This window comes from Fusarium sambucinum, chromosome IV (assembly GCF_050947815.1).
Source record: "Fusarium sambucinum isolate potato_lamoka chromosome IV, whole genome shotgun sequence".
Taxonomy (NCBI): Eukaryota; Fungi; Ascomycota; class Sordariomycetes; order Hypocreales; family Nectriaceae; genus Fusarium; species Fusarium sambucinum.
Window position 1 is genome coordinate 5,111,594 of NC_139291.1, and position 16,367 is coordinate 5,127,960.

The window sequence follows — 16,367 nt, forward strand, 5'->3', positions numbered from 1 at the left end:
AGACGGGAGAATGGGGGAGGGGGAAAGGAGACAAGTATCGCCGGGCGACGCTGTCACAAGAAAGTTGTGGGCGGGCCCCGAATTGCTGAGGTGGACACTTTGGGGACAAGGGGGGTAGAGACCGCCTGCCAGAACTGGGTAGGGGAAACTGAACAGACGAGGCACAGTCTAGAGCAAGAGCAGCTCTCTTGGTACTGAAAAGAGGCGGGGCGACCAAAAAAAACAGGTCTTTCCAAGCTGCTTGCCGCTTTACTGATTGGTTCGTGGCGGCCGTAGTGCAGAGTACACTGCCCTGAAGAAAAGAATGGACTTGTCCCAGTGGCCGCAGCGGTGGCAGCCAGGCAGCTCGTGGAATGATAATCGTTGCGGAGTATGGACGGTAGCGGTGGCTAAGGTGGGGAGCTTACCTAGAACTGGACAGTAGAAGTGACTAGAGGTTCGTGATGGCCAATTCCTTAGTACTAGTCTAGGACTTGGGATTCAATTGCTTGTGATACAGAGCTGATAGAGCTTCTCAGGTAGCAGTGATTCTTTTTAACAGTTTCCAGTAGACGGCTTTGAATCACATTACCGACTGAGTATAACGGGCCGCTTCACCGTCTCGACTTTACTCTTCCTGCACAATGTGACGTCGTAAGCAGAACTTCATGTCCACCGCCACGCGAGCAGACGACGACGTCAGCTAGGGAACTTTTTAAAGCTGCAGCCTTTAAGGCTACCTTTTATTTGGCTTGGCAGCGTATTGCAATATCTGAATAATTTACTGATGGCCTATTTACAGATTCATTCTCTAATATTCTCCGGTGACAACGACGGAAATGTTGCAACAGCATACCAGCCAAGCATTCAGATGTGTGTATCAACGCAGCCACCATCCTAGGACAAAGCCAACGTTCCAAGTCAGCCTCAACCACGAAAAGCTTGAGAAGAAACTCAGTATCACTCTTCAAATTCGTATAACAACAACTATCTGCCCCAAACGTCGGGAAACAGCATCACTTCACCGTCCAAAGTCCAAGCCCTTGAATTCAGTAACAGAAAAGGGGCTGGTATCTCCAAGTCAAATCTCCAGATGCTCCGCATATTTGGACCGGTTACCAGCTTCCAGTTTCCGAGTTCCACTCCATAATTAGCACAAGCGGCTAATTAACCAAGCGCTCCTCCATGGCAAAGTTACGCGGAGGCAGCTGTTTGCGAGCGAGTGTCTCGCTGACTGGCGAACCACGTTGAATACGCGCGGATCTTATTTTATCTGAGCTACTCACCCAGCCATTCCGACTGGCCAAGCAAACATCACGATCAAATGGTATGCCTTAATAGGAACTATTGTAGAATAGCCTCACATTGCACAGCTATCTATCGTCTCACCTCCTACTCTGTGTAAAGTCATCTTTAGTGAAGCAATAAGGCGGTGTTGAGCTTTGATTCCCCTGGTAATACAAGGTTCTCTGCTCCATTAGAAGTTTAGAACCCATGCTTTCCAGACAGCCTGGGCGAAATCCTTTTTTTCTCTAATAGCCAACAGCTTCAACACCGCTCTCTGATCACCCCCTGAACCACGAGGCTGTCAATTGTTTACTGGACACAACAGATCTCCCAACTCTTAATTAGACCCCTGTTTCTTGCCCCCTGCCTAACCCAGCTGGGGAAACCCACTGATGGGAGCTGTCGGCCAGTAAGCCAGGCCGTGAGATGAGATTGAATGCCTTCGCTTACCTACCGCCTTCCCATGAACAGCGGGATCTCCGGCCACTCTCAGATGCGAAATATGTCCACTACTATCCACTAGGCAGGCTCTCTATCGATATTGGACACTGAACTTTGCCATTGTGGTAGCCTTGCACCAGGCTGCTACATACTACCTTGGTATCTACTAGTGACATTCAGTGTAAGCGTAATACACGCGCGTCACCCTAGCCAGCCACAGTTGATCTAGGCAGTCATTATTTTGCTCGCGGTTTTATTTTTATGCCCTTCTTTTTTTTGGTCTCGCTTCTGAAGCTCACCTTCTGTGACAAAAGCAGCGATGAGGGGCAACCTTGCAAGGTGGGGCAATTTTGCTGAGCTGGAGGGGAGCTATGATGAAATGTTTCTCTGCCACGTCGGACCGCTATCAGTTGAATTGCGGTGTCTACCTATAACATTAATCCGCTGCAACTCTGTCGGTCGACTCAATAGTGTGTACAAGTCATCATAAGGCAGTCATTGGGCTGCAATTTGTTAATATTGAGCTGTGGTAGAGCATTGATCAGGATGGATGATTCCTGTGAGTAAATATGCGCTAGTCCATTTGTAGATTAAAGCGGGTCTTCTTGAAGATTCCAGAATGGGCAAATTCTCATCGATATGGTTGGTAAGTTGAAAATCAATTGCAAATACTCAACATCAAGACTTTTCATTCTCTTCATATTCACAACAAGTGCATCGGAATTTTCTCGATATTAAGCAAATCTACAAACTACCGACAACATGGCCGATCCCAGACTTAACGAGCTTCTCAAATGGAGCATCGAGCAATCTGAGGCCACCAAAAATGACCCCAATGCCTCTCCAGCCAAGACACAACTCACCCCAGAGCTCATGGCAGCACTCATGGGCGGCCCCTCCGACGCAGACCTCATGAAAGCCTCAATGGAGATCATCACTTCGGACAATGCTGAGGAGGTATCGCTCGACGACAAGCTCGTCGCCTTCGATAACTTTGAGCAGCTCATTGAGAACCTCGACAATGCCAACAATATTGCAAATCTCAGCCTGTGGACCCCACTGCTCGAGCAACTTAAGCATGACGAGCGTGAGATGCGCAAGATGGCCGCCTGGTGTGTCGGCACTGCCGTGCAGAACAACGAGAAGACACAAGAACGTCTACTTGCCGTGGGAGGAGTGCCTATGCTGGTAGACCTGGCTACCAAGGAAGATGAGCCCGTCGATGTCCGCCGCAAAGCTGTGTATGCTCTCAGCTCGGCGGTGCGCAACTACCAGCCCGCCATGGATCTATTTGCCGATGAGTTGACTAAGAAGGGTCACAAGACCGACAAGGTCGATGCTACAAGCATGGAGGCTGTAGATGAAGTCGTCAACGGTCTGCGAGAGAAGATCGGCAAGGCTTAAAGGTTGGAAGCAAATGATCAACACATCACGAATGGTTTTATTGGGACGGAGTTGGGCGTTGGTAAGGAAAAGATTGTGTCGATGCAGGTTGATAGAAAATCCAACGGCTGGATGAAGTGGGCACTTTAAGCCCTAGACTTTTGAATGTTCATTTATGATACATATCTTGTACATGGTTTATACTACATATCAACCATTTAAGGGTGACAGTCGCCTGCCTCTCAACACCTCACAATGATCCATTTATTGTGTTTTAATGTCGGGCCTTACCAAAGAAGGGAAGACCTAGGGCCTCCAAAAGAAGGCGACCTTGTCTATCTGAGGTGCCAGTTGTCTTAATAAAGATATCACAACCAGGCATCAGCCGTGCAGGGTACATCTAATCGTAATTAGCTCGCTGATCCTTCACAATCGCACGTAAACTTACATCGTAGTTGAATTCGATCTCGGGAAAGTATGCCATCCAGGCAGGCTGCAGACCGAAAGCCAAGTTGCCTGCGCTATCACCAGTGGTGGCCTCAATACCAGGCCAGTCCTTGATCTTGGGCAGCACCAGAGTGATCAGTTTGTCCAGAAACTCGTAGGCCTGAGCACCCTTCAGTGTCACCTTACAGCCGGTCTTGTCACCCTTCTTGACACTCCACTGAACGACACCGTTCTTGACCTTTGTTACCTCGGGGAAAGCACCGGAGATAGCCTGGATAACAGCACGACACACGTGCAAGTACTCTTTGTTCTGGGAGCTTAGAGGAGCGAATGAGTTGATGGTAATAGCCTCGATTTCGGGAACATTGTGCCACTCGATAGGGCGCTCGACCAATCCAAGTCTCGAAGAGCCTCCTCCACGAGGTCCACGGCGAGGTCTGTTCTTATGATAAGGTGAGGAGCCGTCCCATTCTCTCAAGTTACCCTTGTTGGAAACGGGTAGTTCTGTGCCCGGTGGGATGTGCTGGTAGGTCATAGTGATCAAGTCCGGAGCAACCGTGGTCTCGTATGTATGCCTTAATCGAGGGAAGTTGAAGGGGCCGGGGACGAAGTCTCGGGCAGTCGGGTCGGAGGACTTGGGAACCTGGACGGGATGGAGGGGTCCACGGTAATACTTGGGAGGATGGTACTGATATCTAAAAAAAGCTATTTAGCACATGTTCGGTCATATAGAGCGATTGTCCCACGAACCTGTTACCAGGAAGCTTATTTACTGTTCCCTTGGCTTTTTCTCTGGCATTGAAAGCCTCGATAGCCGCCTGATCGGGAGTACCTGTCGCAAAAGAGGAGGCATTGTCGAGATCTGCCAGATCGGACGAGGACTTCTCGGCCCCAGTCGAGGCATATCTTCGTGCACAAAGGGGGGCAACCCGTAGAGGGATCTGCCTTCGTCCCAGTGAGCCCGCCATGCGAGCTCCTTCTCGTACCGTGGCCATTATTCGGGTTGTGGGTTATTGGAATTGCTCGTCGACAAAAAGACGAGGTTGTCGCGTGGATGTGGAAATTTCCATCTAAGCGGCTAGCGCCAGGCCACGCCACATGTGGCTAGTGATAGCGATCGTGGCTGTAGGCATCTTGTACAGATCTCCAACGACGAGGGCAGAAGTTGTCTAATTCATCAGACGTTGCACACAACTGGGTACTATTTCCTTTGTTCTTTATCGTAGTTTCGTTAGACGATCAATCGTTGTGTGGTCTAGTTCCTTTGCAAGATAGAGGTACTTTTGCAACCTATCAACATCTGGATCCGAGCACCAAATTATTGAAAGTTATCATCCACCTACCTAAGTTAGTATACCTAGGTACCTGGTACGTAGGCAGTCAATACGTCTCTAAAGATGCATAAGAAATGAGACCATTCGAATATGTTCCCCTCTTCCAGTGTTAATCGCTCAAACTTGCTATCCGCCCGGCGCTTCCTTTTCAAGATTGACCTGCCACATCATGTGGCTTTCATAATACGACAGTTGAGTCTTGATCATCTCACCATTTTCGAAGCACTCCGATCGCCCCTCTATTACCCAGATCTAGAAGCCATGGGCAATTCAATGCAAGGACTGAAACCCAATCCTGAACTAACAAAGGACCAATGTTATTATGCCTAAAGGAGACGAAGACATATGATAACTTTCAGTACTGGAGGTATCGGATACCCGAAATCCTTTGATATCAATTTTCTAGTTGTCTCAGTCGGCTTCGGGCTTTGCTGTTGTCCGACGCACTCAGGCGGGTCACAATAAAATAGGGACACCAAAACGACTTGACAAAAACACCATGGGCGACGACCGCTAGTATCCTTGCAGCTATTTTGTCAGCCAATGTCCCTATTTTATTGTGACCCGCCTGGCACTTCGATCGCCCATCTCACTCCGAAACCAATTTAAATCAAAACCACCTTCTAATTATGGAGCTGTCTGTTCCCAGGCGCTTGGGCGCGGGACGTCCGTGGGCCCCGTGACCCGATTTATCTCCATCTTTTCCAACTGCAAGGACCGATAAGTCCAGATGGATGATCATGGCAGCAGCTGGGATGGTCACCGATAGTGTTTCCTGCTCCCAGCCGACCAGGTTTCCTCGAATGCGGGCCGAAGACTTGGACCTTACCGTACGTTCTTCAGACAGAGAGGGTTACCAAGTGACTGATGCGCCACCGAACGGGCGGTTTGGGTAAAATGAGAGCACATACGTCAGAGTCAAAAATCTACAATCAATAATTAGATCTGGTTGCTTTGTAATACCACCAGTTCTGGATAAATTGGTTAGCAGGTTTCCGTAGGCAGGCCAGCAGGACACAGGCGTCAGGAACACAATGGTGTGGCTGGTGATATGCAACACGACACTAGGCTTCGATTTTCAAGAGGACTTTGGTTCCTGGCAGGCACCAGAATTATTATGCATACGTGTTCGAGGACGAAGTAGAGATCTATTCTTCGATCGATCCATCTCAGGCTTCAATCGATTCCATAGTCAATAACCTGACTTACTCACACGCCTACGTTGTCCGCTTCTTTACCAAGGTCACCAGTTCTGTTGTAACCCATGGTGCGGATCTCGCCCCAAAGGTTACACATCCAGGCGGCAATAATAGAACAGACCTGACGACATGCGGTAAGATGATGATGATGACGATGACAGTTAGAAAGCAAAACCACAAAACAGCGTACAGTATCGAGTATTGCCCTTTTGGGGGCGGCTCAAGTAGAGTTATGATTAAGTTTAGCCGGGGCAGAATCGAGTGGGTAAGGTTATCTCGAAATGAGGTTTTCTTAGAGCCTACTCATGTACAATGATGATGTGGCCGACATCACGCAGAGCGGAGCGGAGGATAGCTGGTGCAAGAACATGAGTAACACATCACGCATCCATATCATAACAGAACAAAATAGATGATGAGCAATACCTAATAGCGGAACAGGCTTCCATAAAATCGCAAATCACTTGACATCGTCTGTCCCTGTTAGTCTTTTTTCCACGTTGGCTTTAGCTTGTCCTGCAAGGTGGCCGTTTTGTGCTTGTCACTTCCCGAATTCACGCGCAAACTGGCTAGGATCGGCTCCAAGGATTATCTTTGATGGGCATGGAATAAGAAAGAAAAGGGTCCATTTCAACCGTTAAATTGGCCACACTAGCTTAGTACTGAGCTAGAACATTCATTTAGATAGGTAGCCCGAGATTCGGTCGAGGTTCCTGTGATGGTGCCATCGGCCATGATTACATACGAACTGCACCCCGATTCCATCAACAGGAACAAGGGACCAAAAAGAAGAAAGGAAAAAGGTTAGAGTTGACAACAGGGCAGGGGTCCAACTGTTACAGTACCACATTAACCTTACTTCATCCAACCTTAGGCTGAGGTTCAGGTCGGGTCCATGCTGTGCCCACCCCCACCACCTGTCTATCTTTCTATTTTAGTGCACTATTCCTCAGGTCACTCCCCTCAACAACCGCTCCCGTGGGCTGTTCGGCCACTGAGATTTGACCTCCGAAGCCCGGGCATCATTTCCATATTATAGGTACTAAGGCAGGGCAAGTTTCGACCTTTTTTTTTCTTCAAGTACAGCTTCCCCTCCAACTTTGTTTTGTTTTCCGGCTCCCACTTTCAACCTGCCTTAAACTTCGATAGCAACTATTTGTTCCGTGTCTTCTTGTCCCATCGGCTTCACAGCGTTTCCAGCTTATCAGCACCGACGAAATCCATCTCCCGTATTGCGCGTGTCGCACTCGAGCAACAACCTATATCGAGCAGCGGATGCGCCCCCGATAATGCAGGCTTGTGGCTTGTTGCTACCTCGTTAAACCGGACGAGTCATTCTTTTCCCCTTCGAACTATACATTCCCTTCTCTACAACGAAATCGAACCATCATGAAGGAGTTTCCTAGAAAGTTCCTCAGCTTGCGCGACAAGAATGGCTCCAGCCGTCGATCTAAGTCGGCTGCGCCAGCGTCACCCCTACCAGCGATTTCAGACAAGAACAAGGTATGCTCGCTCTCATCAGGACTTGGTAGCTGCTGGATGGACTGTCTGCTCTTTCCTTTTTAAATGTCCAGATTCTGTACCGGCCGAAAAACAGGTGTCCTGACAAGTAGCTATGTAGCCTCGTCCACTTTCTACTGGGGCCTTTATGGCGATGTTCAAGAGCGATAGTACCAAGCAGGGAGCAAAAGCAGACGCAGACAAAGAGAAGGAAACTGCACGAGTACGAATCGAATCACGAATTAAACGATCGAGACATTAACCTTTGCTCGCACTAGGTCGAGGAGATCCTACGACGATTAGACGAACTGAATATTACCGACGTAACTGCCGACCACGTTACCGATATCATGGCAACCAAATTCGCAGACTACGACACTGGCAAGACTGTCGAGTTCATTGATATGGAACAAAAAGCGGCGGCTGGAATCATCACCCCTTATGATCCCAGCGTGGATATGGTGGGCGCCGAAAACCGAGGCAATGTTACCTGCTATTTAGATGCGCTTTTGTTCTCCATGTTTGCCAAGATCGACGCTTTCGAGTGTATGCTCAAGAACGACTTTCCAGAAGAAGACAACCGCAACAAACTCGTCAATATTTTGCGAATGTGGGTAAACATGCTTAGAACAGGGAAACTGGTGCACACAGATATGGTAGGTAACATCTACGCATGCTATGATATGCGTGGAACTAACAAAACAAATAGACCAAACTAATACAGGATGCGCTGGCCGATTGTGGCTGGTCAGATGCCCGGATGCTGGAACAGCAAGACACCTCTGAAGCTTTTGCTTTTATCACAGAAACCTTACAGCTACCATTGCTATCCCTACAAGTCGACCTTTTCCACCAAGGAAAGAAGGATAAAGACGACCACAAAGTTGTGTATGAGCGCCTCTTAAACCTGGCCATACCCCCTGATCCTGAAGAAAAGGGACTCAAACTGGAAGATTGCCTCGAAGAGTACTTTAACGCTCAGGTGGATGTCAAACGGGATAGCGAGGATGGAAAGAAGCTTGGAGTGGAAGAAAAAGGCCGAAGCGACACACCGACGCTGAAGCACAGGGATACGATTCGAATTATTACTGAAGAACGCGGCGAGTCATCTACACCAACATCCCCACTGCCGATTACACCAGTGGAAAGAACGCCAACGTTGGAAAAGGCACCTGTCCTTTCGCTCGCAGATCCTGATGTAAAAAATAGCAATGTTCCTGATGATGAAGCAGAAGGCGAAGTTACTGCTGTTGAGTTAGTGTCGAATAAGCCCTCGTTGCGAGGAAGGTCAACAAGTGTTATTCAACGTGTGGTTTTGGATGAGGACGGCCGCCCTTCTACCCCTGACACACCGACAATGCTCCAGAAGGCTATGCGTAAGGGTTCAACAGTCGTTAAGGCAGTCACCATTCCTGCCTGGCAATTTTTCAGACTTATCCGTGAGTTAAAATCCCCAGTCGTGATACTGGGACATGTGCTGACAAAACCTCAAGCTTGGCATGCACTCTCAAGCACAGAGCCTCGAAACAATACAGAGGTTGCGTTAAATTTTGAACAGCGTCCTGTTGTGGGCATCTGTCTCAAACGCTACGCCATGACTGAGTCTGGTCAGCCCAAGCGTCACAACACATTTATCGATATTCCTGATAGTCTGCGACTACCACATTTTATGCTTGCTGATGAGCCGAAAGCCGAGGAAGATATGAACGTTCTCAACACGGACTATAAGCTCGTCCTCCAGTCTGTTATCTGCCATCGAGGAGACTCTTTACAAAGCGGTCATTATGTTTCATTTGCCCGAGTGGCTCCTAAGCTTTTGAAAGACAACCGGCGGCATGATTTCGACCCACCTCCTGATTACGAGGAAGCACAATGGGTCAAGTTCGATGATCTTCAGATAGAGAACCGGGTCACTTATGTGGATGACATCAGAACTGCCCTTAAGGAGGAGATGCCATATCTTCTATTTTATCAAGTCATGCCAATGGTCGAAGTCGCTCCCCCATCGGTTGATGATGCGGAGACAGAACCTCCCTCATACAATGATTCGAAAGTCAGTATCGAGTTGCCACCCACCCCTTCGCGAAGCCAGCGACTCGGCAGTCTCGAAGAGGGCTATTTCGACAACACTCCCACGCTCGAGAACTCCCGTCGCCTGTCCAGTAAACCGCCCAGCATTCGGCTTTCCATGGACGGCGAAAGGCCAAGGAGGAGTGAGGATGGCGCAGGACGTCTCCCAGGATCACTTACCAACTCGCGACGGCCTAGTGCTGTCTGGACTGAATCAGCACCACATACGCCCAACTCTCACTCCCCAGCTATAACACCCAGCGAGGAGTCAACTGCATCGAGGCTATCACGCGCAGCATCTCGTTTCACACTGGTCAATAGGAGTCGGCCAAGCAGCCAGAGCGGGGAGAATCGCCTGAGCTTCTCTATGAGCAGGCTAGGAGGACTAATGCGACCCAGCAAAGACCTTTCGACAGAGTCCAAGGACGAGCCTAACGGTATCGGCATGTCTTCACCAAATTCAACAGGCGTCCTGACGGCAGAAACATCTAAGGAGTCAAGAGATTCAAAGGAGATTTCAGACAGAACAGACGTTCCGGCCGAAGCTGAGCCCGAGCCTGAGCAACGCCATCACCGACATCATACCCACAAGCATGGCCATAAACGGGTCAAATCGAAGGACAAGGTGAAGAACAAGGGCGACCAACCAGAACGAGAATGCACCGTGATGTAAAAGCTGCGTTGTCAAATCATAGCGATAAACACGTTATCAACTGGAGAAAAAAGAAATATTACGATATTGTGCTACTTAGAATCCCGACTAGTTTGATGTTTGGACACCTCTATTTACAAGAGCTTTCGCTCGTAGAGAAGAGCTAGCAAGGGGTTGACCATGTGGGTAGCCGCTGATGAAAGTGTGCTCTTGCTTCTCATAATGAAGTTGGACAGTAAGCTACAAGGAGACGGCATAGTGGTTTTGATACCCAGAAAGGACTGAATTGCATATGCCTTTCAGGTCCTCCAGAAGTTTTAAAAGCAAAAAAGCAGCAGAATATTTGTTATCAGCATGGCGTTTTAGGACGGGCAAAACAACGTAAAACGGTTGTTGTATAGCTATCTTACACTAAGAACTTTCCTAAACATGATACACGCAAAGACAAGATGCAAGGGACAGACACGATACAGGACACTTGAAGCTAGTAATGTCATTCAGTTACAGCGACCTCTTGTCATTACGGAGTGAGATGACCATTTTCTTCCCCTCTTCATTGTATGCGTTACAGAAAATTCGTACACATGACCAGGACAAATCAAGCCCACAACAATAATATACACAGACCAAGTCTCCTCCCCAAGAAATGGACATCGGGGCATCATAGGGGGTGGGAAGGACGACTAATAAGACATCAAAAATGACAAAAGGATTTGGGGGGTAAAGGCTTGGTCCTGGCCCGGTCAACAGCGGGCGATCATTAAGGCATTCCGTCTCATTGGAGAGAGAATGCCGGGTCATCGGAGATGTTGTGGGGAGTATGCTGAGCTCATGGCTTAGAAGGGGATGTTGGGAGGAGCCTGAGCGCCGAGGGCCTCCTGCTGTTCTTGAAGCTCCTCAGGGGCAGCCTCAATAGAAACACCCAGACCAATCTTGGCTTGATGCTGTAATTTTGTTGTCAGTGTTGCTTTTTCTTAGACAATCAGGGACTATAGGCACGTACCGTAAAGTGGTCAATATCAGCGGCAAATGTCATCATTACAGGAGGTGCAACACGCTTCTCAAGAGCGCAGCTCAGCTTGCCCTTGGAGTCGACCTGAGCGCGGAAAGTAGACATGCGGAAATCGTACTTGGCACCGATGGTGGTAACACCCTCCTTCTGGAGACCACCACCCATGAGACCACCAGGAGAAGGAACAAGGCCGAGGCTCAGGTCAACACCAGCCTGAACCTTGTCCGAGAGTCGTCGCCAGTATGAGGTGTTCAGGGTGCCCATAGCAGCCTGGAGCTGAGCGGTAGCGATCCAGTCGGTAGATTTGTAGCGGGCGGCGTAAGAAACGGCGCACTCGGGACCCTGAGACAGAGAAGGTCGCTGCCAAAGAGTCTCGAGACCCAGAGCAAGCTTACGAGTAACGGATTGAAGGTAGCTTCCGATGAAAATACCAGTAACGCCACCCTCGAGATAGGAGGGGTTAAGCATCTTGAGGGAGGCGCTGAAGTCGTTTCCGGTGTACTCGTGCTCGAACTGCGCCATATCTTGACCACCTGGGGAGATGGAAAGTTGAGACTTGGAAACTAGCTTGTCCGACCATCGCCAGTTGAATCGTCCGGACAGAGAACCCTCGTTATCAAGGTTACCTTGGCAGAAGACCTGCAATAGAGTTAGCAACTTTGAATATCAAATTGTGTTTAACTAGCAGCTACCTTTCCTGTTCCGTACATGGCAGCAAAAGTGTAAGGGTTGATACGCTCGCCCATAGCAAACTGGTGGGAGACTTGGAAGAGAGGAGCCATGCTGAAGATCTTTGTCAGGTCGGCTCGGATTCCGGTAAACATATAGTTGTTGAGGAAGACATCGCGCTGAACCTCCTTGGCAAGACTCTCGATAGTGCCTGGGTTGGAGAGGCCTAGCTTAGCCCTCCGCTCGTTGAAGGAGTTGAGGACATCTCCAAGGGCGCTAGCGAGGGGATTGGAAAGAAGAGCCGTCTTGACGGGATCCAATGCGGCGGCGGAGGCCATTGTGACTGAGGAGCACCGAAGCGAAGATGGACGGAAGAGGAGCGAGCCGAGGTGTTAATCGACAATGGCGATGCACACGATCAGGCGTTCGTAGCGATTATACCAATGATATAATTAATGAAAAATAAGAAGTTGTGCAAAACAACCTCGAATGCGATTAATATCCTGAGGCCTCTAAACGCCAGGAACGTGATGACGAGCAGGATGGAGATGGAGAATAATTTTCATCTGGCTTGGACAGCTCTGTAGTGGAGAGGCACTAGCCACCGATGATGCCGAGTCGGCTGTGGCGGTGTCTGCATTCCATGTGCTGTGCCAGATCGATGTGTGGCGGCTTGTGGGTAGCAGAAAAGTTAGCCTCCTAAGTCTTAAGGTATAAAAATAAGTAGCCCAAAAACCATAGTCTAAAGAGCATAAGTTGACCTAGTAATTTCGTCTCTTATGCTTCCATTAGTCAATTTTTTCTGATATCCTGGAGGGGCGGATACCGCAACTACCCTGAAGCTGAACGAGCTTCAGAAGGTCCACCTACCTGTAAGACTGCCCGGGTTTAGTACCTGGCAGGTAGGTGGTGTAAAGTATCCTGTACTTCCAGCTGATATTATTGCCCAGCGCTATGGGGTAGCTTGCACTACTTTACACCGCATCTTGAGCATGACGTGCCAATTGTCAAGTACAAGTACTTACCTACATGCCGGTCGTACTTGCACCCGATTCTTCAATCACTTCCTTCCTTCCAGTCTTTTACAGAACCTTGAGCGCCAGCCATTTATAATTGACTTTCGTTCACTTTGATTTTGTCTTCTTATCGACTGTCGTCTGTGTCGTTTTCATGTCAAACGCCAAAGTCACATTTTCACTCAAGTCAAACTAATCTACTAGTGTAGTCAACTCAAACGCCCAATATCTGAACCATTTATCTATCGTTGACCCCGCCGGCAACCACCGGCTTCTCCTTTGGCTTTTTATCTTGAGGCTCATCTTACCCTTGTTAAAGTTGCATCAAGCTCGGCAGTAAGAGCTGCAGGAGGCTTCGTCAACACTTAACTATCGATATCTTTGTGTTCTCGATCTTGATCTTGGTCTGAACTATTCGGCACTCCTTACAAGTCTAAACAATCTCCCAGAGCTGGAATATCTCGTGTTTCTCGTTGAACTCTATACACTCGAACACGACCTTCTAACTTTGGAACTATCATACCGGAAGGATTTATTCGGCTACCAGCCAACATGGATACTCTTCTGTACGTATTTCCCTTTTTTGGCCCTTGAATCACTACTTTATTGTGTGGTGATCTCCTATCTCTGAGGCCTTTCACCGACGTGTTGGTGTGACTTGGCATCATAAGCCGTTCGATGTCGTGGATTTGATGGCGATCGATAATACTCATCGCATCATACTGGAATAGCGGTCGTTCTATATGGAGTCGTTGTGTGACTGACATTACTAGAACCGCCGAGATCGCGGCCAACGCCCCTCGCTACCGTCGCAAGAGCTCAACTTTTATTGATGCCATTCATGATATTCCCCATGGGCAAGATTTGGCCCCAGCCCAGCTTTACAGTACCATGTCTGGCCGACTCTTCCACTCTGGACGTATCGTAATCGTCATGGTAGGGCCGCCTGCGCGTGGTAAAACGTAAGTCTTTTCCTTTTAATACTGGCAGTCTAAACTTACAGCCATCCAGGCATATCTGTGTCTCCATGGCACGATATTTGAGCTGGCTCGGCGTCAAGTCTCGGATATTCCATTTGGGTGACTACCGTCGAGCAACTGTTGGCCCCGACGGGTCTATTCCTGACGACTATTTCTTCCCAAATGCGTCACCAGCCTCCGTCATTCTGCGCCAGAAGATTTTGAAGAAGTGCCGCGAGGACATTTACTCCTGGTTGAACCATGACAACGGGCAAGTGGCGATTTACGACGCAGTGAACCCTACTGCAAATGGAAGACGCTCCCTGGCCAAAGAGTTTGCAAAGCACGATGTTCAAGTTAGAAGGCTACTCCTCCATTTGACTATCCCCGCTTACACACCTGACAGACTTTATTCATTGAATCATTTGTCGATGACGAGCGTATCCTGCGAGAGAATGCGAGAAACGTTAAGATTTCGTCCCCAGATGTAAGTACCACGCTTCGAAATGTGTATGAATGACAACTCACTCGCTGTAGTTCGCTGGAATGGAACCTGACGAGGCTGCCAAATTATACCTCCAAAGGATTGAGATGAAGATCCCTGTCTTTGAAACCATGAATGAGAAGGAGCTGAACTACATCAAAATGATTAACGCAGGAACCAAGTTCTTCTACAACAACGTCAGCTTCAACTACCTCGCTCATCGAATTGTCTTCTATCTCACAAACCTACACATCAAGTCACGAAAGACTTTCTTTGCCCGAGCCGGCACAACGGCAGAGGAGGATTCGTACAAAGCCGACGCTCCTCTATCACTCGAAGGCAGAGACTATGCCCAAAAGATGTCCGAGGCACTGTTGAAGCATCGTGAACAAGAACGGCTCACGACTATAGCGGAAGGAGGCGCGGATGCTCCCCTGCCACCACTTACCGTCTGGACATCAACTCGAATGCGCACGGTGCAAACATCTGATGTACTGAATGAGAAGGGTTACAAGGTTCGCCAGCGATCACAGCTCAGCCAAATCAACCCCGGTGTATGCGAGAAGATGTCTGAGCGTATGATCCGTCAAATCTACCCGGATGAGGTCGAAAAGCACGAATTAGACCCTTACCATCACCGATACCCTCGTGCAGAGGTATGTCTAAACCCATGCGTTTGATGTTTCAAACCGTGTTCAAAATACTGACTAGAAGTAGTCGTACCATGATCTTGCCGTTCGCCTGGAGCCCATTATCCTTGAGCTGGAGCGAGAACAGACCGATCTTCTCATCATCGCCCACGAGTCTGTGCTTCGCGTGCTCTACGCCTACTTAATGCATTGTTCTACTACTGATATTCCAATGATCAATTTCCCGCGCGATGAAATCATCGAGATCGTCCCCGCGGCGTATCAAAACGAGGCCAAGAGAATCCACATTCCTGGCCTTAACCCTCAGATCGTACCTGGCTCGCCCCAGGATATTAAAATCCCTGTTCCGAGCAGCGGAGTCGTGAGCGCGCAGCTTTCCCCAATCCCAAGTGGCGTTGGCACTCCAGCAGAGCACGCTGAACGGCCACCCGAGAAGGTCATCAACACGGCCAAGGATATGGTAGCAGACAAGGTCAACGACGAAGACTAGTTACATGAGAGAAACTGGCAAGGGAAAGATATCGTTTTCTTGGAATTACAAACTATGAATTGCTTGTCTATTGCTGAGTTTGTGAGGAAGGACTATCACGGGATCAAGAATATGACGTATGAGGGAAATGACAGGCTGAATGTCAATATGATTCATGATAAATCACATGATTCGGTCGGAAGCTCTACTGCGCCCTTTAAAACGTGCATAATGAATTATCAAGCCAAGTTATCGAGTCCGAATGTCCAAATGATGCCTTTGTTCCCAAGTCCCTATGCTTCGTTGATCCTTCACGTTCAGAAGAGCCAAGTCAATTGGGTTGCATTGATAGACAGCACGAGCTGTCTTGTTCATGGCCACAGACATCTTGGATGAATGAGCCTATCATGGAGAGCATCATACCGCCTCTACACTACAGGGTAGTTTTGGTGTATTGGACGGGACATGACAGTTTTCAAACGTGATCTGCAAGATTTAACATAACTTAGTTGGTGAAGATCATGATGTAGGAGCGAGTACTGTGGCAATGAATTGGTATAGCATATAATAGCGACTCATTGTTACAGATCAACAAAGTCAGGCAGAAAATTCTCCACGAGGACATGCCGCAAGCACAAGTACCTCTCAGTGGTATGACCAAATCCAACACAATCGTCCGTCCATGTCAGCATCAAGCCCAAATACAATAGATAGACCGCGTAAACGCAGTCGTGGCGCGACATAACAAGCTAGACAAACCTTGAAACCTGTTACATTGGGCGAGACTCGCCTCGCAGCTCAGACTTCCAATACAAT

General features: G+C 48.6%; 5 protein-coding genes across 5 annotated transcripts; 3 read left to right on the forward strand and 2 right to left on the reverse strand.

Annotated features, from left to right (window-relative positions):
* Positions 1-2,469: 2,469 nt before the first annotated feature.
* Positions 2,470-3,111, forward strand: FSST1_001720 (Hsp70 nucleotide exchange factor FES1; the record flags this gene model as incomplete). The annotated part of the gene is made up of 1 exon (XM_083227639.1): positions 2,470-3,111. One exon carries the CDS (start codon positions 2,470-2,472, stop codon positions 3,109-3,111), a length of 642 nt encoding a protein of 213 aa, XP_083091902.1.
* A 253-nt stretch (positions 3,112-3,364) lies between these two features.
* Positions 3,365-4,532, reverse strand: FSST1_001721 (mitochondrial 54S ribosomal protein uL5m; the record flags this gene model as incomplete). The annotated part of the gene is made up of 3 exons (XM_083227640.1): positions 3,365-3,490; positions 3,539-4,232; positions 4,288-4,532. The coding sequence occupies 3 exons, from the start codon at positions 4,530-4,532 to the stop codon at positions 3,365-3,367; spliced, it is 1,065 nt and encodes a 354-aa protein (XP_083091903.1).
* A 2,927-nt stretch (positions 4,533-7,459) lies between these two features.
* Positions 7,460-10,313, forward strand: FSST1_001722 (ubiquitin carboxyl-terminal hydrolase-domain-containing protein; the record flags this gene model as incomplete). The annotated part of the gene is made up of 5 exons (XM_083227641.1): positions 7,460-7,573; positions 7,692-7,793; positions 7,849-8,226; positions 8,280-9,009; positions 9,064-10,313. The coding sequence occupies 5 exons, from the start codon at positions 7,460-7,462 to the stop codon at positions 10,311-10,313; spliced, it is 2,574 nt and encodes an 857-aa protein (XP_083091904.1).
* An 815-nt stretch (positions 10,314-11,128) lies between these two features.
* Positions 11,129-12,311, reverse strand: FSST1_001723 (TOM complex pore protein TOM40; the record flags this gene model as incomplete). The annotated part of the gene is made up of 3 exons (XM_083227642.1): positions 11,129-11,236; positions 11,296-11,943; positions 11,997-12,311. The coding sequence occupies 3 exons, from the start codon at positions 12,309-12,311 to the stop codon at positions 11,129-11,131; spliced, it is 1,071 nt and encodes a 356-aa protein (XP_083091905.1).
* A 1,230-nt stretch (positions 12,312-13,541) lies between these two features.
* Positions 13,542-15,572, forward strand: FSST1_001724 (bifunctional fructose-2,6-bisphosphate 2-phosphatase/6-phosphofructo-2-kinase; the record flags this gene model as incomplete). Its single annotated transcript, XM_083227643.1, has 6 exons — positions 13,542-13,555; positions 13,763-13,951; positions 14,001-14,304; positions 14,355-14,435; positions 14,486-15,088; positions 15,150-15,572. 6 exons carry the CDS (start codon positions 13,542-13,544, stop codon positions 15,570-15,572), a joined length of 1,614 nt encoding a protein of 537 aa, XP_083091906.1.
* Positions 15,573-16,367: the final 795 nt, after the last annotated feature.